Genomic DNA, 20,637 nt, shown 5'->3' with positions numbered 1-20,637 from the left:
TTAAAGCATTAAAGCATCCCTTCTGGGTATAACTTCTCACTCTCCTATCTAATCTGATACACTCTACATAGGTTTCAACTCTTGGAATCACTGTTCTCGCTAGTGTACCTTATTTCTACCTCCAAGCTTAAACTGATTTCCCTTTCCCCAGGTCCCTGGTCAAATAATGTTTAAGCCCTAGATTTATGATACTTTTATTTTTTTAACTTGACTCCTGAGGTTTTTGTTGCAGCTACCTGTCTTGGCTAGTAAAGAAGAAAGCACTTATTTTTTCCCTAGTTTTGGAGATTGTGTCCTACATACACCCCCTTCCCCCGCCATTTAAAATAGTTGAATTATCAGAGCAAGCTCATGAAAATCATAGCTCGTATCCAGCAACCAATTGGCTGGTTTAAAGGACACAGGCAAGTATCAGGCACAGACAAAGCATCCTTTTCCTGGAGGAGCCAGAAACCATTAGATGCAACTCCCGAGAGTCACCCATCTGCATTAGGGCCTTTTTGGCTTTGGAATAACTGATGAGTTATTAAACAATATACTTTAAAATATCTCACAAAAAAGTTATTTTAGTTTTTTAACATCTTTTATATGCCATAATTACACAGCTTAAACAGCTACCTCCATTCTCCATCTAACCATACCCCATAAATCCATAAATGTTAGGTTTATTTAACCAACGTATTTAGACAGACCAGATACATCCTACCAAAATCATCTACAGATGGGGACTCTCCTTTTGCTAATAAATACCATTAACATATTTAGAAGAGGTCTGGTCTGTCTAGGTCATTCATTTCTCTTGGGCATCCTTATGGTTGGACTCATCCTGTAGTGTTGCACATTTCCTGTGGGGCACCCAGCATACAAATTGGGCTTTAGAATTAGAATTGATTTTTCAGAATGTACTGGGGAAAAGAAAATTCTTTGGAATGACTGTGCTTTCATATATAATTGTATATACAAATACATGTACTGTATCTTATTGTCACTGGAAAACCTTTTGATTCTGTGGTCAGGAAGAGTTCCTCAGAATGGTATATAAAGAAGGGACCTGATGATGTGGTTAGGTGTTTTATACAGTATCAACTTACACTAGCGCCCCTGTTTTATTTATCTTTTGCAAGTTCATCCAAAGTCTTATGAGTAAAGGAGTACTAACTGTAGCAATAATAATATAAAAGTCATTCAGAAAAAGTATTGTGATATTTTGAATGTACCAGGATGAAACAAGGAAGTCAGTTACAGAATTCTTATCTTGGGTTAAAAGTAGTAAGAACTTAACAACAATGACACAAGGAAAAATTTTTTGTTTGTTGAAGTGCATGTAATTTGCATTTAACATTCTTTCCACTTAAATTATCATAGAAGTATTTGTAGCATTATGGAGATGTGAATAGTAGTTTATCTGGCTTATCTTAGTCATGTTGGACTAAAAGAAAACTAACTTTCTAAGTAATCTCTCCAGTTAGAATTTTGTAACAAAATTATATACAAAGAATTTATTAACTGTAATTATAATGAATCCCCAACCTGATGTTGAATATTACTACAATGTGATGATGCAAATTATATTACCCATCTTTATTTGTTTGTCATCAAAAGGAAAACCTGAATAAGAGTATGCTACTTGGTGATTATATTTGTGTAATATAGCACCTAGAAGAGTTGGAATCTTAAGTTCAGAAAATTTTCTGGAAATCTTTTATTGGGTCATTTTAATCATGATAGGGTTATACTCTTACCACACACACATCCTCTAAACATAAAAATGCTTTTAGGATTGAACATTTTTAGAAACATCTTCAAAATAAGGACATGACGCAGTGGTTGAGAGTCCGCCTGCCGATGCAGGGGACACGGGTTCGTGCCCCAGTCCGGGAGGATCCCACATGCCGCAGAGCAGCTGGGCCCGTGAGCCATGGCCACTGGGCCTGCCCTTCCGGAGCCTGTGCTCCGCAGCGGGAGAGGCCACAGCAGTGAGAGGCCCGCGTACCACACACACAAAAAAAAAATCTAACATCCTATGTGTGCTCACAGGGATAGCTTGGACTCTTATACTCACATGATAAGAATTTTGACACTCCAGCAATATGGCAAACCAGATAAACTGAAAAAACATCCTACAGCAAGCACCCAGAGATGCTACATATTACAACAAACATCCTTTTACATACATAGAGGTGATCTTACAAGAAAATAAGGGAATCATTAAGCCAAAAGATGGAGAGAACTGAACCCTGAGTGGGAAACCAAGGGCTCTCCTGTGAGCCTCTGCCAGTATCAAGAATGTAGAGGCCCAAATTTTAACGTCTTCTGTTTAACGGGCTGCAGACCCTTTCTTCTGCACCAGGTGAGGGAGCAGAACTGAGACCTCTGCCTAAGTTCAGTAGCTTGGACGGAAGAACTAAAAGGAAAGTTGACTAGAAAAAGAAATCCGTTTTCTGACTAGACAAGCTTTTATTTTTTTAACTGTGAGTCTCCCCTCATGCTGTTGGGAGTTTGAATTTGCTCTACTTGCCAAATCAAAAAAATCTCAACAGGACAGGTTAAAAGTGCTTTGGGATTGGTGGTGTCTCAGGGCATTCACGGTGACTGAAACTCTTATTTTAAAGTCATATACTTTCAATTCAGGTCTTTAGGATTTTTCCAGATTAAGATCAATCAAATATGAAGCCACAGTAAAAATTACCATACCCATAAGGATGCAAGTTACCATGAGTAAAAGTCAGCATAAATAACACAAAATGGAATAAAGCCCTCAAATAGTAAGACTCCAGATATTTGGAATTATCAAATATGGAGTATAAAATATATATGCTCAAATTATTTACAGAAATGAAGGAATTAAAATGTGCAAGGAATGAAAACTATCAGCATGACCAAAAGAACTAAATAAAACATTGAGAAATAATTAAAATTTTTAAATGGTAGATATGAAATAGGTGACAAGAGATTCAGTGAGCTGTAAGATATATCTGCAGTTACCCAGAATGCAACACAGAGAAATAAATGAAAAAAATGATAGGTTAAGGAACATGGGGAGAAGGAAAGGGAGGACTAACAACATAGAATTAGAATTCCAGTAAAAGAAAATAGGATGGGGAGAGACTAATTCAAGAGGGGTTAGCCACGAATTTTCCGAATGAAAGATATGAATTCTAAGCAGGATAAATGAAAAGCAGTGTCCCCTATGACACACCATAATGACACACCATAATGAGGCTACAGAACAGCAGAAACAGAGGGGACATTTTTCAATCAGCAAAGAGATTACCTGCAAAGGACTGACAGACTAAAATATACTTTTCAACACCAACAATGGAAGCTAGAGGACTGGAATCGTAACTTTAGAGAGCAGAGAAAAAATAGCTCTCTACTCAGAAATGTGTACCTGCCCTAAATTACATTTAAGATATTGTGAAACAAAACCTGAGAGAAATCATTGTAAGTAGACCTTCATTAAAGGTGTTTGGGGAAGAAAGAAAATGATTACATAAGGCGAGCATAAGATTGAAGAAGGAATAGTGAAATAAAATTAGTAAACATACATTAAAATAAACGTTGGCTATATAAAACAGTAGTACCTCTTTTGCATTTAAGCGAAGATGGTTGGAAGGGATTCAAAATAAAGAATTGTTTCTGCTGGTTTGCAGAATAACCCACATGCCTATAAGCCTTTTAGGTAATGATGTAGAGAGTGATTTACATTTTTAAATGTATAATTAATTTTTAATAATAAGCTAATAAAAATTATCTTTTATGTTCATGGTTCTTTTTACACTTTCAGATTGCTTTATATATTTCAGTTCTTATAGGAGTACCAAGTTGCATTGGGATGTGAAAAACCTAAGACTAGGTTCCCTAAGAGAATCTGATAGCTGAGTATAGTAGTTGTTTTAACAGTAGCTGCTATAACCAACATGAGGCTTATCACAGCAGAAATTTATTTCTGACTCAGGTGAAATCCAAAACATATTCCTGTTTGACAGCTGACCATCCATATGGTCATTCAAGGGCCTAGTTAGGCTCCCTCCATCTTGTACTTCTACCATCCTTCAGGACTTTGGGGACCTCTGCATTCAGCCAGCAGGTAAAGAGAATGAAGCTGATGTATGAGAGGTTTGTGGAGCCAGACCCATGGAGTGACCCATGTCCCTTCTACCCACATACCAGTGGCCACAACTCAATCTTAGCCTCACTTACCTGCAAGAGAGGTTGGGAAATGTCTTCTGTTCTCCAGAGGAAGAAGGGGTGGATTTGGAGAGCAGCTGGTCAGTCCCAGCCACATCTGCCTGTGGTCTCTACTACCCTTACCACACAAGTAGAACCACGCACTGCCCTTTGCCCGTTAAACATCTTCCAGTCACCACCTGGCTCACGGTCCAGGATCTCAGGATGCTGTGTAGTTCTCTCCAGCAGGCCTGGGTGTAGCTCCTCACGGTCTGGAAACAAATGAGTTACAAAGGAACGTTATCTCTCACCCCCCACCTAGCCCCTCCCAACGCACGTACACACACACAATGGCAGAAGAGAGGTCTATCAGCAACAGGCTCCATTGGGAAAAGGAGACAACAGAGACATACAGCAGCTACTGGTCTGTAGCAGTGAAGTCCTGCATTTTCTGTTCCCCCTACCTGGAGTTGTGAGAGGTTTGTCTTTTGATCAGATTCTGATCCTGCCGTAGGAGAGGAACTCCTTTTGCCATTGCTTATGACTCCTAGCTTCACCCTTTTGTAGGCTTCTCCTTGTCCACTCTCTGTAGCAGTGTCAGGAGTAGGTGTTGGGCCATATACTCTCCTCAGAAGCTGTCCAGCTTTCATAGCCTGCTTCTAGCTTCTGCACATCTGGGGTCCTGAGGGCATTGTACGACAGTCAGAAGCTTCTTTATTCCAGGCCTGTGGTTCCGTTGGCAGTATAATTCCCTCAGACGTGGACTTTTGCTTCCCCCAGTTTCCAGTCAGTTCCATGTGCCTGTGACTAATACCACCACAGTTCTTTCTTAGACAGAATCTTGAGCCTGGTTTATTTGATTCCTGGCCTCAGTGCCTTTTCTCAACTAAATAGAGGCACCTTGAGGCCATGAAGCTGAGATGGGAAGTACTTTTCTCTTAATTTGTTCTTTGCTGCAATGCTGTCTTAATGGGACTTTGTGAATCTTATCTCCTGCTGTTTGGAGTCGAAGAAGTCAGCTTTTCCAGTCCTTTAAAGCCACAAATCGTCACAGGAGACAAACTTTACCAAATGTTTTGCCACGTCATTACATGGATCTCTCTCTTTCCAGCTTCCACTTTCAGTGTTCTTGCTGCCTACTGCTAAACCAATACCAAGTATGTTAGATTTTTGTTATAGCAACACCCATTTCAATACCATTTCTCATGTTGGTTACAGTGACGCTGTTATATAAGTCCTGAAGTCTCATGGCTTAAAGTACAAAGTTTTTGGTTTTTGCTGGTGAAGTCCAAAGTGAGTGTTCCTGATTCACATGGTAGGTCAGGATCCCACATTCCTTCTGTCTTGTAGTTCAGAATCCTGTGCCTTCAGTGACATACGGGGAAAGGAAAAGGAGTTTATACATGTGAGAGTTCATATGGGCCGGGCTTGGAGGTGAAGTACATCACATTCTATTGACTAGAATTGTCATGTAGCCATACGTAATTGCTCAGAAGGCTAAGAAATGTACCCAGAGAAGAAAGGAAATAGGGTCAGTGAACAGCTAACCAGTCTTGCTGTGTTAGGCTAAAGACTCATTTCTGCTCACTGCAAGGTTAATAAGAGCAAAGCAGGTTCGCAAACTTCAGGACCATCATCCACAGTAAGAAATACTTCACAATCTATCGTGTGTACATATTAATGTATATAGAACTGAAACGAAACTTTCCTGAAACAATGTTTAATCTTAGTAGTTGTGATGCACTTTGATATTTTCTATTTTATTTTTTAAATGCTGTCATAGTCCACTGAATGGGTTTTGTGATGTAGGTTTCCAGATCTGTGATCTAGAATTTTATGACTAGGTTTCTGCCTGTAGCTTGAAAAACACTGGTTAAGGTTAAGTATAGGGGGCGAACAATTTATGAAAGTATTGATACACACCCACTCCCATTTCAGGACACCATAATGTTCACTTGCTAGATGTTTGTTAAACCCCATGTTTTATTTTGGCCCAGAGAGAAGCATAGTCACGAAAAATTATGGAGATAGAAGTGGAGACATCAAAATTTGGGTCTAGCAGTCTCTCTAAGAGAACTAGGTTAAGGTCAATTTCTGCTGATATTCCTCTGTATTATTAAGCTGTTATAGGTGAGTGGGTAACATTTCACGGAAGTTGAAGGGTGACATTTTGCTTAACCTTTTCTGTTTCCACAAATGTCTCTTCTTTTATTGTAGAATCAAATATTGGTCTTATAACCTTTTATTTTTTAAAACAGCTTGCTGCTGGTTGCAGGGGGGACAGTTTTAAAAATCTGTGATTTTGGTACAGCCTGTGACATTCAGACACACATGACCAATAATAAGGGGAGTGCTGCTTGGATGGCACCTGAAGTTTTTGAAGGTAAAATGGCAAAAGCATGATGTGACTGATAATCTGCCTTATTACTCCATGTAAATCCCGTGTGTTTATGGCTTTGCCCTGTTTCCATGGTTTTATTTCTGCATAGTATATAATTATAAGATATATACTAAAGTCTAAGGAGGTATTAAATAAATATAGCCTTAGATCTTGAATCTCACAGCAAGATTTAAGTTGTCTAGCACCCTCTATGAAGTTGAAGCATACGTACGGTTGATCCTCATTCTCAGGTTCCATAGCTGCAAAATTGCCTACTTGTATCCAAAAATCAGTACTCATAATTCTTTCATAGTTATTCACAGGCGTGCACAAAGCATGGAGAAATTTAGAGTCACCCAACACACACCTTCCCAGCTGAGGTCAAACAAGGCAATGCTCTGCCCTGTTGTATCAGTTCTCATATTTTATCACTTCTGTGATGTATTTAGTGCCTCATTTTTTTCCTTTTTTTGTGCTTTGTGTTGATGATTTCACTGTTTAAAATGGCCTCTACGAGTAATATCGAAGTGCTTTCTAGTGTTCCTAAGTATCAGAAGGCTGTGATGTGTCTTACAGAGAAAATACATGTGCTAGCTAATCTTCATTCAGGCATGAATTACAGTGCTGTTGGCCATGAGTTCAATATTAATGAATCAACAATTTATATTAAATGAGGTGTTTTAAACAAAAACACACATAAAACAGGGTTATGTATTGATCTGTTGACAAAGATGTCAACTGATCAGTATAGGAACCCAACCCTGTAATTCCCCTAGGAGCAGAGGATTCAGTGTTCACTAATTCAAGGTTCACAGCAACTTTGTAGAACAATACTGGGAATAATGAGGATCTACTGTGCTTTTTATTGGTTTCCTAACCAATAAAGAATTAGCAGTTTAAAGTTTAAATGAGCATGCCTTAGAAAGGATGCAAGGACTGCAAGTAAAGATACTAAGGACCTTAAGTAAAGGATAAGCTTACGCGTACTTTGTTTTACGTCTCTGTGTCTTACTGAAGTTTTAAAAGAGTGGTCCATAAATTGCATATGAGGTTTCTATATAAAAACATCAAAAACATCAACTTATCTTTTAAATGAGAAAAGTTGAACTGAAGATGTGTGATCCATACGTTAGGAAGTATGAAAGCCCATAAAATTCAGAAACATTTAATAATCAGATTCTGATTTTGACTTATTTTTGATGATTTTAAAGTTTTTTGTTCTTTGTTTTGAGCCACCAAGAGAAAAAAAATTTGCTATGCAGCTGGTCACTTGAGTGGAGCTATTTTGCCACAAAATTCAGTTAAAAAGTTAGTGGACAAACAAGTGTTAAATTATATAAAATTAAATAATGCCACCTGTTTTCAAGTTTGTATACAGAATGCATATAATTGGCATTGTTTTAAAATTATTTGTTTATTTAATGTGCCTTTCTTTGAGTTAAAATAACACAGTTATTACTGTAGTATAGAAAGCTGAAAGATTTGTTTATACAAAAGAACCCAGAAATAAAAGTTGCTGTTGATTGTTTGGAGCAACAAAGCTCAGACTGTTAGGCTATGTAGATATCTTCATTTCTGAAAGATGTCAGCACCTGTAGCCCAAATCAGATTGTAAAGTCATTGTAACTCTTACAGTGCACTGCCTAGTGCCTTTGTAAAGTACATGCATAGCTATTGCTATAATAATTGGTCACTGTTATTGTGGGTTGTTCGTGGGTTTGGGGGCTATTTAATTGTGCTGATTCACCAGCCAACTTAGTAATCATATAAATTTTGCTGTATAATCTGCTCACTGTAAATTTGTATTCATAGTTTTTCCTGCTTACAACTTATTTTTAAGTTTGCAAATTAATAATTTTATCTCACCAGATATTTTGAAAAGAAAATCTTAACACTAGGTTAGAAATTTTTTCTGCTTTGATAGTCGTATTATCCATCAGGAGAATTGGAGAAGAACATTTAAGATTAAGAAATTATAGAAAGGAGTGTACAAATGTTTTATACCTTGCCCCAGAGAAAATATAAGTCTAAATAAATAAAAGATAAGGTCTGTGTTTTCATGAGAAGGTAAAAAATGACCAGCTTTCTAAAGTGGATTTTTTAGTGCATTATTAATACTTAACTCATTTTAAAAATGTATTTATTGCAAAGACTCGAGGTCTTCAGAAAGAGTAATTTCTCAGCTCTACATGTGGCATTCTCTTGTTTTTGTACATGATGCTCATTCTTAAAATTTATGAAAGCAGTTGCTTCTGTAAGTCATGTAGGGAAAAGTCTTGAAATTTTACTACCTTTTTTTTCTAGGTAGCAATTACAGTGAAAAATGTGATGTCTTCAGCTGGGGTATTATCCTCTGGGAAGTGATAACACGTCGGAAACCCTTTGATGAAATTGGTGGCCCAGCTTTCCGTATCATGTGGGCTGTTCATAATGGTTTGTGAAAATTTTTTCTTCCGTATATTTTATATATTTTATTCCTACTTGGAAATTGTTTCTCCCCCAAAGAAGACCATTTATCCCTAATATTAAAATGTACAATTTCTTATTACCAGTCTCCAGCCCTCCCCCCCTACTGTAAAACTGGGCAAGAGCTGGGAGCAGTCCTGGCTTTGCACAAAGCTGAGAAGGTCTGCTGGCTGTGCTCATTAGGGAAAGGCCATCAGTAGACAGCCAGAGCCAACTGCCTTGGTTGGCTCTCTAGAGGGGACAGAGAAGCACTGGACTGGACTCTCTTGGAAAAAATAAAATTTAAAGATTAAATTAAGAAAATCTCTCACATGGTTGAGATAATTAGGGAGCTATTGCCTTTTTCTCCTTAGGAAGCAAGTGTCTCATTGAGGAGAGAAAGCAAAGCATAATACAGTAAGTCCCCTACATACAAACGAGTTACATTCTGAGAGTGTGTTCTTAAGTCCAATTTGTTCATAAGTCCAACAAAGTTATCCTAGGTACCCAACTAACACAGTCAGCTATGTAGTACTGTACTATAATAGGTTTATAACACTTTTCACAGAAATAATACATAAAAAACACAAAAAGTAAAGAAAACATTTTAAATCTTACAGTACAGTACCTTGAACAGTACAGTAGTACAGCACAACAGCTGGCACACAGGGGCTGGCATCAAGTGAACAGGCAAGAAGAGTTATGACTGGAGGGGGAGAGGAGGTGGGAGATGGTAGAGCTGAAGGATCATCTGCAATAGGAGATGGAGGGCAAGCTGCAGTTTCACTCACGCCTGACTTGATGGAACGCACGTTCGCATCTTTGAAAGTTCGCAACTTGAAGGTTCACATGTAGGGGACTTACTGTAATAAGGGTTGTTACTTAGCTATTCATAAAGGCAAAACACAAAGAGTTTCAGATAGTCTTTCTTTTTATCTTCTCATTCATTCTTATGAGGCAAGTACTATTATTGCCTCACTTTACAATTTTACACATTAGGGAACTGAGACCTGGAGCAGTTAAGTAACTTGCCCAAGGTCACAAGAATATATGAATATAGAATATATCCTCATTAATCAAGTTACTTCCCAGTTGCTTTGGGAAAATAAACTTTTCATGAAGGGAAATTGCTTAACCTTCTTCTAACTTTTAACATCACTCTCTTGTTTAATTTCTATCATTTGATTATAATTATTCTGATTGATGGCATTTTTAACACACTGTTCCACACATGATAGAAATAAACATCTGCCTCACTGTTTTGATCATAGACATGTCAAGCAGTCATCTGAGTAATCTCAAGTGTGTTTACCAGTTTCCTATACTACCTTTCATTGTACTACCTTTCTTGTCATTGTAGAGAATGCTAGAGCATTGACCAGGACAGTTTGTTTTCTTTTTCTGTCAATTGTCAGTAAATAATTGAATGTCCATGAAGTAAGGAATAAAAGAACTAACTTATTAATTGATAAATTTACAAAGATTTCATTATACTTGAGGCCTTCTTTAAGTTAAGGACCTTACTAATGATATTACAGTCTTGTTAATTACACAAAAGTTGGCAGTTTTAAGCTTGTCATTTGGAGGTCAGTGAGTATAACACCATAGTTGATGACTTGACATATAGAAGATGATTTTTCAAACACATTTGAAATTGTTACGATAAATCTGAAAATATAGTTCAAATAAGATTACCTCAAGCCACCATTTTATTCTTAATAAAATACACGTTAAGCCATTATTATTTGTTAAAAGAGTGTTTATAGCAAATGAAATATTATTAACTCTCAGTCATAATGTATATAAAAATTTTAATTTGGCTTCTCAAAAGGTGTAGCTTCTACTTTATGAAAATATAATGTTAATCCAAAGGACAAAAAAAAGGTACTTTTAGTCCTCCTAAAAAAATCTTAAATTACAAGATCTATAAAATAAATAACACTTCAGAAATACCGATTTTTTAAAAATTTCCACCATTCTTTGAGTAAATACATTCTTTTCTCCCCTCCTCTAATTTTCAATTGTAGGTACTCGACCACCGCTAATCAAAAATTTACCTAAGCCCATTGAGAGCCTGATGACTCGTTGTTGGTCTAAAGATCCTTCTCAGCGCCCTTCAATGGAGGAAATTGTGAAAATAATGACTCACTTGATGCGGGTATAATCCTTCTTTTGAGGGGCTTTGGGTTTAAGGGAATTTTATATATAGTGACTTATAATGGGGTTTTAAAGTAAAGGGACAGTATTGTTCCTTTTTTGCTTTATACTTATCTGTATTTTCCACGTTAGAATGGGTGTTCTTTACTCATATATTCAGAGGAGGAAACGTTATTTTGAAAAAAGAACTAGAACTAGTTCTTTATAATTGAAAGATGGCAAGACTAGGTTTCTGGACATGCTTTTTCCTTCTGCTTAACTTAGTGGACAGATGTGTTTGTTTCTGGGCCTGTTGCCTTATGTGTGAGAGAAGTTGAATTAGGTGATCTCTGAAGCCTTTACAGCACTTAGGTATTTTATGGCCCTAATACTTGCTAAGTTTTAAATTTTCTTTAGTAGAGATCTTTATCACGCAGTCATTTATGTAGTGCAATAGAGAGGTTGCATTCCCAGACACATTTATATAAGTGATTTTTACCTTTTGGTTTTTCATTGCATATTTTCAGCTTTTCATTTGCCATTAAAAAGTTAAAAACTTTCTTCTAGGCTCTGTAGAATTTTGGAATTTAGAAGGATCGTTTTAAATGATTATTAGAATTTCCTAATCTATAAATCAAACACTTTTAGAATTATTTGAATAATTTTAGGCCTCTGGTTTTTGGTGCACTAACAAATCTGTCAAGTGATACCTTGACTTTAAAAAGTTTATGTACTTATGAAAGTGCCTAATTTCAGAACAATTTGCTAAGTAGAAGAATTTTTCAATCTCTTTAAATACAGATTAAGTAATTTCCTAAATGGCCCAAAATTTAGTTTTTTCATTCTATTGAAAATAACTTAGGCAAACCAGCTTGAACTAATCTGATTAAAGCTTAACTGCATATTTGGATACTAGCTATATATAGAATCCTAGGACCTGAAGATACGTTCATAAGAAGACAGCTCAGATACCTTAAAACTTCGGGTTACATAAATTGTTCACGTTTTAACTGTGCTTTTATGTGCTTTGTCTAATTTGAGAAGAAAACCTTCCTTTTTTTCCCTAAATTCTAATTTTCACCCAACAAATATATCCAGTATTTTATCTCTAGTTCATAGAGGGACATTCATAATCTATCCTTGATATTTAAAATATAGGCTCTAACAAATTATGGCATACTGTTTCAGTTGTCAGACTAAGTCATTTCAACAATTTGGAGGTTTACATCACTGCTGTGAGAACATAAATATGTTTCATATAATTATGAGGAATGATACTACTGTATTTCATATGTTCCTCTAGAGGAATATTGGCAGTTTTCTTTAAGACTATCTAGACGGTGTAAATAGATACGTAGGTAGATACATGGCATTGATAATAGTTGAAATTCAGAAGAGTAGCACATTGTTGTCTTTGTAAAATCAAAACCTTAGGTGTTTATAAATTCAGTGTATCGCTGAGTGAAAATAAAGCAGCAATTTTTGCTACATTCAAATCTCGAAAAGGAAGTAATTCAAATGTACCTTTCAAGTTAGTTTTTGCAAGATTTAATTTGTATTAAAGAAAGTTTAAATTGTTGTTTACTTTTTATATATATAGTACTTTCCAGGAGCAGATGAGCCATTACAATACCCATGTCAGTATTCAGATGAAGGACAGAGCAACTCTGCCACCAGTACAGGTAAATGGATAGAGTAGAACAGTAATAACCTAAATTTTTGTTTCTCTATTCCCATGATATTATAATCAAGAAGCAATGAATGATGTCCTCATTTGCATTTCTGTTTTTTTTTTTTTTTTTGCGGTAAGCAGGCCTCTCACTGTTGTGGTCTCTCCCATTGTGGAGCACAGGCTCCGGACGCACAGGCTCAGCGGCCATGGCTCACGGGCCCAGCCGCTCTGCGGCATGTGGGATCCTCCCGGACCAGGGCACGAACCCATGTCCCCTGCATTGGCAGGCGAACTCTCAATCACTGCGCCACCAGGGAAGCCCAATGTCATTCTTCATTTGAAAATTAGTTCTTAAATACTGCTAGGTTAAATAGTATCAGAAATTATTGTAAATATATATATAAATATATATGTCATATGTATATATATACACACATACATACATAAAACAACGTATTTCCTTTTTCGTGAACACCCTACTTTTTGGTCTTTGTAGAACAATCTACAGAGACTCTTATTTAAGAAGCTGTGTTTTAGTACAGGAGTTCCTCAGCTCCATAGTTTGTGGTCATCAAAAAAGATAGTAGAGGGACTTCCCTGGTGGTCCAGTGGTTAAGAATCCACCTTCCATTGCAGGGGATGCGGGTTCGTTCCCTGGTCAGGGAACTAAGATCCCACATGCCGTGGGGCAACTAAGCCTGCGCACTCCAGAGCCCAAGCACCACACCTAGAGAGCCCACGTGCCGCAGCTACTGAGCCTGTGTGCCACAACTAGAGATAAGCCCGAGCGCAGCAACAAAAGATCCCACATGCCACAACTAAGACCTGACACAGCCAAATAAGTAAATAACTGTTTTTTTAAAAAAGCTCCCCCAGCCCACTCTCCCCACTGCCTGCATCTGCCCCTCTGCTCTGCACTCTCTTCTGTTGCTGTGGCTGACCTGGCCGTGCTCCTAGCCAAAGGCAGGCCTGTCTCCTTTGTGCAGCAGATCCCATCTGCTCTTCCTAGCAATTCTTCCCTGTCTTGCATCATCAGTTTTAGCCTTTCTACTGGGATCATTCCCAGAGCATATACACAGTAGTCTCCTCTTGTCCACGCTTTCACTTTCTGTGACTTCAGTTACCCCTGGTCAATTGTGGTCCAGAGATATTAAATGGAAAATTCCAGAACTAAATAATTCTAAGTTGCAGCCATCTTGAGTAGCATGATGAAATCTCGCCCCATCCCGCCTGGGACGTGAATCATCCCTTTGTTTGGTGTATCCTGCCTTCTTGGTTGTCAGATCAACTGCCGAGGTATCACAGTGCTTGTGTTCATGGGACCCTTATTTTATTTAATAATGGCCCCAAAGCACAAGAGTAGTGATGCTGGCAACTCGGATATGCCAAAGAGAAGCCATAAAGTGCCTCCTCTAAGTGAAAAGGTGAAAGTTCTCAACTTTAATAAGGAAAGAAAAAAAAAATCATATGCTGAGGTTGCCAAGATCTGCAGTAAGAACTTCTATCTGTGAAATTGTGACAAAGGAAAAAGAAATTTGTGCTGGTTTTGCTGTTATACCTCAAACGGCAGAAGTTACAGCCACGGTGCAGGATAAGTGCTTAGTTAGATGGAAAAGGTATTAAATTTGTACAATAGGTAGTACAATTTGAGAGACCACATTCGTGTAACTTTTATTATGGTATCTTATAATTGTTCTATTTTATTGTTAGCTACTGTTGTTAATCTCTTACTGTGCCTAATTTATAAACTAAACTTTATCATAGTTATATATATATAAGAGAAAACACAGTGTATGAGGGTTCAGTACCATCCAAGGTTGCAGGCATCAAATTGGGATCTTGGAATGTATCCCCCCAGGATAAGGGGAGACTACTGTAGTCTGTATTTGTATTTCTCTAGCTTCTCTCTTTCCATTCTCTCTTGTGCCCACTCCATTCAGTCTTTTATTATACCACTACTCCAGAATTGCTCTTGTCAAGGTCACCAGTTATTTTCACATGACTAAAATCTAAATGAATGATTTTTCAATTCTCATCTTTTTTGATTCTCGGCAGCCTTTGACACAGTTCATTACTCTCTACTTCTTTCAGCACTTTGAGTTGATCTCTAGGATACCATACCAGCCTGGGTTTCATCTTACATCTCTGGTCACTTGTTCTCATGTTTTCCTATGCTGTTTATTCCTCATCTTCCCAACCTATAAACGTGAGAGTGCTGAGGGCTCAATTATTTGGCTCTTTGCTTATCTAAATTCATTTCCTTGGTAATCTCATCCAGTGTCATGGCTTTGTATACCATGTATTTGCCAGTGTTTTGCTCCGTCCCAGACCTGAACTCCACACTCATATATCCAACTACTTGCTTGATATCTACTAGGAACCCAAAATTACCATTTCCTAACTGAGCTCACTTCAAAGTCATTCCTCCCGTGGTCTTCCCCATCTTGATTAATAGCCACTCCATTCTACTAGCTCAGGCCAAGAATCTTAAAGTCATCCTTGACTATTTGTAGACTAGGCGTTTTGGTTCCCTTTTTGTGCTATCCTTAAGTTTCATTTAAAATAGGTTTGTTTGGGTATCTTCATTAGCTTGAAAAGTCTTCAATTTTATTTCTATTTATGTCTTGCTAGTTTAGAAAAGAATTTAAGTTGCATCTTATTGAATGAAGCATTTGTATTATTCCCAACCTGTAGTCATAAGTGTTTCTGCTTTCCTAGGCTCATTCATGGACATCGCTTCTACAAATACCAGTAACAAAAGCGACACTAATATGGAGCAAGTTCCTGCCACAAATGATACTATTAAACGCTTAGAATCAAAATTGTTGAAAAACCAGGCAAAACAACAGGTTTGTTTTGTTACTAAAAGTAAAATCTTTTGGTAACCTAACCAGTAGTCATGAGCATTATACTAACAAGTTAATTGTTTGTCATCTTCCACTATACAAGTCCTGAATCTTGTTCCTGAAACAGACAGGCAAGCTTAAGAGTAGAGATGTGTAATGATTTTCTCCTAGAATTCACTACCAGTCAAATCATTTCCCCTTCTGATGATTGCTGCCTTTGCCACCTGTGCAACTCCTGCCTTACAGTGATCCCTAACTTGAACGGTTGATGGTTACAAATATAAAATGCATATTCCTTCCCCTGTTAAAGGAATTGTTCTAGATCTCTCATTTCATATTATCCAGATTTATTATATTTTTGCTATTATTGGTTTTAAAACATTTTAAGGAGCGATTTTATTCATCTTGTCCGATGCATTTCGGTTAACCAATATTTGGGGCATTTAACTCCCAGTTCTAGTGACCAGCCTATCCTAAAGGCCAGTATCTGCAGCTTGTTCTCCCTCAGCCTTACAGCTCCTTCTCCCTGAAAACTTTCTATTTCTTTCAGAACAGAACCCCTAAGAATCCCAGTTGGTATATTCCTCCTTCTAGGCTGTCCAGGATTTTTAAATATAAAGAGCTTTAGTGATTCGAATTGACCTGTATTTTTAACAGAGCGAATCTGGACGTTTGAGCTTGGGAGCTTCTCGTGGGAGCAGTGTGGAGAGCTTGCCCCCAACCTCCGAAGGCAAGAGGATGAGTGCTGACATGTCTGAAATAGAAGCCAGAATTGCTGCAACCACAGGTAAAATGAAAATAAAAGTCTAAAGAGGAGTGAAAATGGTAGTTTCAATTGCTTCAGTAGCGAGAATGTCAGTGGTTTCTTTGTGTGTGTCCTAAATTTTGTTTAAAGTAGGAAGTTAGTTTACAATATACTTCCTATGCTTCTAGCAAAAAGTGTCTCAAATTCCAAATAAGGAAAGCATGATTTGTAAAATTATTTGGATTATAAAATATACCTTTCCTAATTACAGATTTTATCAAATGTAATTCAGCTCAAACATGAGCTGAAAATCTTAAGTGAGAAATTGAAACTTTGCCAAAACCAGGATGTTTTGGAGGATTTTGAGTGATTCTACTAGAATTTTGTGCTGAACTCAAGTAATCGCAAATGTTTTGTTTTGGAATTAGCAGGAAAATGTACTCCAGATCCAAATATAATTTGGCCTTGCTCTCTGCTGCTGCTTCTTTCAGTGGCAAAAAGTAGCTAAGTTTATGATTAATTCTTTTAATTGTAAAATAAAAGATCACGGTAATTTTATTTGATCTTGAAAAAGCTAGCATTTATATTCCATTTGTCAGAAAGACTAGTCAGCACAAAAATAATTACGTTTTGTTACCTGAGAGAACTTCTAACCTTTTCTAACCAGGTTCATTAAGTAATGCTGGGTTAAAATGTTTTCTTTCTGATTCCCCCAGGGGTGGAGAGGAACTGATTACAAATACATTTCTATTGTGGAAAATGTGGAAATATGAACAAAAATACCAGTCTTCCATAATTGTCCCACTCAGAGATAAACAACATTTTTGTGTATTTACCTCTAGTCTTTTAACTACATATGTGTATACAAGTATATTTCCAAGTGTATTACCTATTTTTTTTTAAACTTAGCTAACCAGGTTTTGGGGTTTTATTTGTTTGGTTTTTTTGTTTTTGTCCTCTTATTTTTAGGCCTTTATGATTTTTTTCTAAATAGAATATTTTCATTTTGTGTGAAGCTCTTTTCAGAAAGAAATTGTCCAGAGGACCATCCTGACTATACTTGTCTTCAACTAATCACTTATTTTATCAGTTAGCATTAGAATCAGTTAGATATTACAGAATATCCAAAATAACAGTATCTTTAACATATGAGCTTTATTTTTCACACACAAACAAATCTGGAGGTAGGCTCCATGATCATTAGGTAACTGGGTTTCTTCTGTCTCTCTGTGTCATAATCCCTATTGTGTGGCTTTCATCCTGAAGGTTACTTTGTACTCCGTAATGGCTATTACAGTTCCAATCATCATATCCACAGTCCTGGCATCAGGAGGCAAGAATTAGGGGAAGGGCTCATGCCCAGGCTTTTTTAAGGAGCTTTCCCAGAAGTCCCTCCTAACAACTCCCACATAGATGTCATTGGCCATAGTGATAGGGTCAGATGGGAAGGAAGAGCCCTGTGGCTCCATGGGAAGGAAGGATCTGCAATCTTTTATCTAGGAGCATTGCTGTCCTGAGTGAAGTTGGGGTTCTGTTGCGCTGGTGACCAGGAGTCTCTGCCACACAGATGGGTCTTTAGAAACAATCAAGTTAAGTGGAGGTCACCAGCCACTGTCGAGCTTTCCTGGCCGCCATGAGTCACAGGCGTTTCTGTGTGGAGTCGGGGTGTCACAGCATAGTGTCCAATGAACAGTGTACACAGGAACACAGGCTTACACTTCAGCAGCCTTTTTCATTTCAGGAATATCATTCACGTTAGACCTGCCAAATAGTGGTTGCTACCCTAAAACAGGAAATGCTCTGTAATGTAATAACAGTAATTTTATATCTGCTGTGTCAGTTTTTTTAGTCAGGTACTGGTTTATAAGTATTCTTTACAGAAGTGTTATTTCACTAGATTAAAGATAACCACGCTTTTGAATACCTCTGCCTCAATGTAAAACAGATGGTTGAACATCCATTGGTGAACTGTCTTACTTTGAAAGGTTCATATTTTCCAGCCTTTCAATACTTTTCAAGTTTAGCAGGAATATACCCTAAACTTTGGAAACTACAATAAATATTCAGTTTACCAGAAGTATGTTTAAATATTTACAATTATAAAAGTATAAACATTTCATACTTTGATTCAGTAATTATCATTTAATCACTGAATTTTACTTTATAGCACACTTCAAGAAACACCTGATTGGACATATATTCCTGTGTTTGTTCATTTAAAACAAATATGGCAGCTTATTTCTTTTTAACTCCTCTTTTCCTTCCCAGTTTCAACCTAGACCCCCCATTGCACTTCAGTGTTTTCACTTAGGTAGATTATTTCTATGAACATGTTTGAAATCTAGCTTTCTCATTACCCTGCAGCTTTGTTTGTCTTGGCCCTATTTTTTTTTCCTGCTAATTAAAGCCAGTATGTGAAACATCTTGTATTGGTAGTTGTTTGCTCCTTAATCACGCCTTTTCTAAGCATGGATGAAAAGTTAGATAGTTCTGCATGCCATTCTGCATGAAGTGTTATTAACATAACTATTTGAAAAGTATTCTGTTTTTGTTCATCGTTTTCTATTACTATTTGTAGTTGTTTGCATGTATACTGTATATATGTGTTTTTGCAGCCTTTTCCAAGCCTAAACGGGGCCACCGTAAAACTGCTTCATTTGGCAACATTCTGGATGTCCCTGAGATCGTCATATCAGGTATCATAGACCACCTGAGTCGGTCTAATAGCTGTGGAACTGGAATAATGATCCCTGGTACTTAAAAAATGCTTCTTGCTCCAATTTGATAGCATGTGAAAATAGATACCTTGCATGCAGTCATTAGGGAGACAGATTAAAAACTGTGTACGTTTATCTACACTGAAGTGGGCTTGGCAGGGAAACCTCACATCTCCAAAACTGAGGATAAAATAGAAGGTAAAGTGAACGTTTTCACGGAAGGGAGAATACCAGTCCAGAATTCTACCAAGTTCCTCTCATCTTTTAAGTGAGTGGAAGAGCTGAACCCAGACTTTTTTTGCACCCAGCAGAAAGAGGAAACAATCCTTTAAAAATATTTGTTGTCCTTCGCTCCTTTCCTTCCTTTGTTACTACTTTGGGGCTCCCTCTAGGCATTCTATCCCAGCCTCTTTCTGTTGGGAGCAAGTGAAATATGAAGTGGAGAGAAGAGTTGCTAAATACCGTTTTGCCTTAACCTAGAAAACAGAAATGAAGTAAAACTAAATGAGATTTGCTGTTTTGTCTGGTATCCTGCCAAAGAATTATGGTCAGTTCTGATTCCTGTGTATTATCAGGAGAATCTTCTTGCAAATTACGTGTTTTTATACCTAACTCACACATATTGTCTCATATTGGCAAATTGCTTTTATTTCTTATGGTGATCATTTCACAGATGCATCTAAATCACCATTTTCAATAGAAACTTAAATGGCATATGTGACCTTCAGTATTGGTTAATATATGTTATCAAAATCATTTATTTACCCTTCTACTTTAGGTTTTCCTCCACCTCTTCCCCTGAAATTTTGACAGGGAAATATAGTTTTCCCCACACAATCATGGGCATAGTTAGGTGAATGCTCCAGCACACTGTCCTTTGCCTGTGATTGTGGTTTTAGCATAGTATTGGATTATATCTGAATGCCTAGTAGTTCTTTTCTCCTCCAGTAAACTGAAACCTGAGGATAGAGACCATGCCTTTGTGATTTATTATTGATGGCACCAGCAGTATCTGGCTCAGTACCTCACACATAGTATTTAGTAAATATGTGCCTATTACATAAATGAACAAACCATTATTGAGCTCCAGCGGCTAGGAACTATGATACATGTAAAATTTGTATATAACAGATATGTGTAAAATGTAAGTTATACAATTCTTAAGGGTCATTTTGTCTATACAAAACCATTTTATTTCTAGAGTAATAAACTTTTATTCTAGTTATCAAAGTGGTTTACTTTAGAACATTTTCACTGTTGCCATTCAGAGAATACCGTTAACCCTTTCTTCACATAGTAATTTTATTTATTGAGTCATGAGCTGCTCTCAAAATTAGTAAAGTACTTAGGATCATTTTACCTCTACACTGAAAGGTCCCAAGTTTAAGGGAATAATATTCTGACTGAAGAAGTGGCAACATTTAAACATACATCCTGCTGAGCTGTGATTATCTTAAACGTTTGAGGGAATCAGGAAAATTTAGGCAAATGGCACAATAATCTTAATCCGGGTCTTATGGGTAAGC

The 20,637-nt window shown here is 37.2% G+C and overlaps 1 protein-coding gene across 2 annotated transcripts in view; it reads left to right on the top strand.

Moving 5' to 3' along the window:
* Positions 1–20,637, top strand: part of MAP3K7 (mitogen-activated protein kinase kinase kinase 7) — a 67,319-nt gene that overhangs the window by 20,177 nt on the left and 26,505 nt on the right. Inside the window, exons 6-12 of one of the 2 annotated variants that reach the window (XM_059083075.2) lie at positions 6,429–6,553; positions 8,855–8,983; positions 11,023–11,153; positions 12,732–12,813; positions 15,522–15,652; positions 16,307–16,436; positions 19,010–19,090. In XM_059083075.2, the coding sequence (XP_058939058.1) occupies positions 6,429–6,553; positions 8,855–8,983; positions 11,023–11,153; positions 12,732–12,813; positions 15,522–15,652; positions 16,307–16,436; positions 19,010–19,090 (809 nt within the window). The remainder of the gene's footprint in view (positions 1–6,428; positions 6,554–8,854; positions 8,984–11,022; positions 11,154–12,731; positions 12,814–15,521; positions 15,653–16,306; positions 16,437–19,009; positions 19,091–20,637) is intronic. The other variant, XM_059083076.2, reaches the window with a different exon arrangement.

Source organism: Kogia breviceps, chromosome 13, assembly GCF_026419965.1.
Source record: "Kogia breviceps isolate mKogBre1 chromosome 13, mKogBre1 haplotype 1, whole genome shotgun sequence".
NCBI classification, from domain to species: Eukaryota; Metazoa; Chordata; class Mammalia; order Artiodactyla; family Physeteridae; genus Kogia; species Kogia breviceps.
The sequence above is the reverse complement of the archived record's forward strand: the minus strand, read 5'-3'. Positions and strand labels throughout refer to the sequence as shown.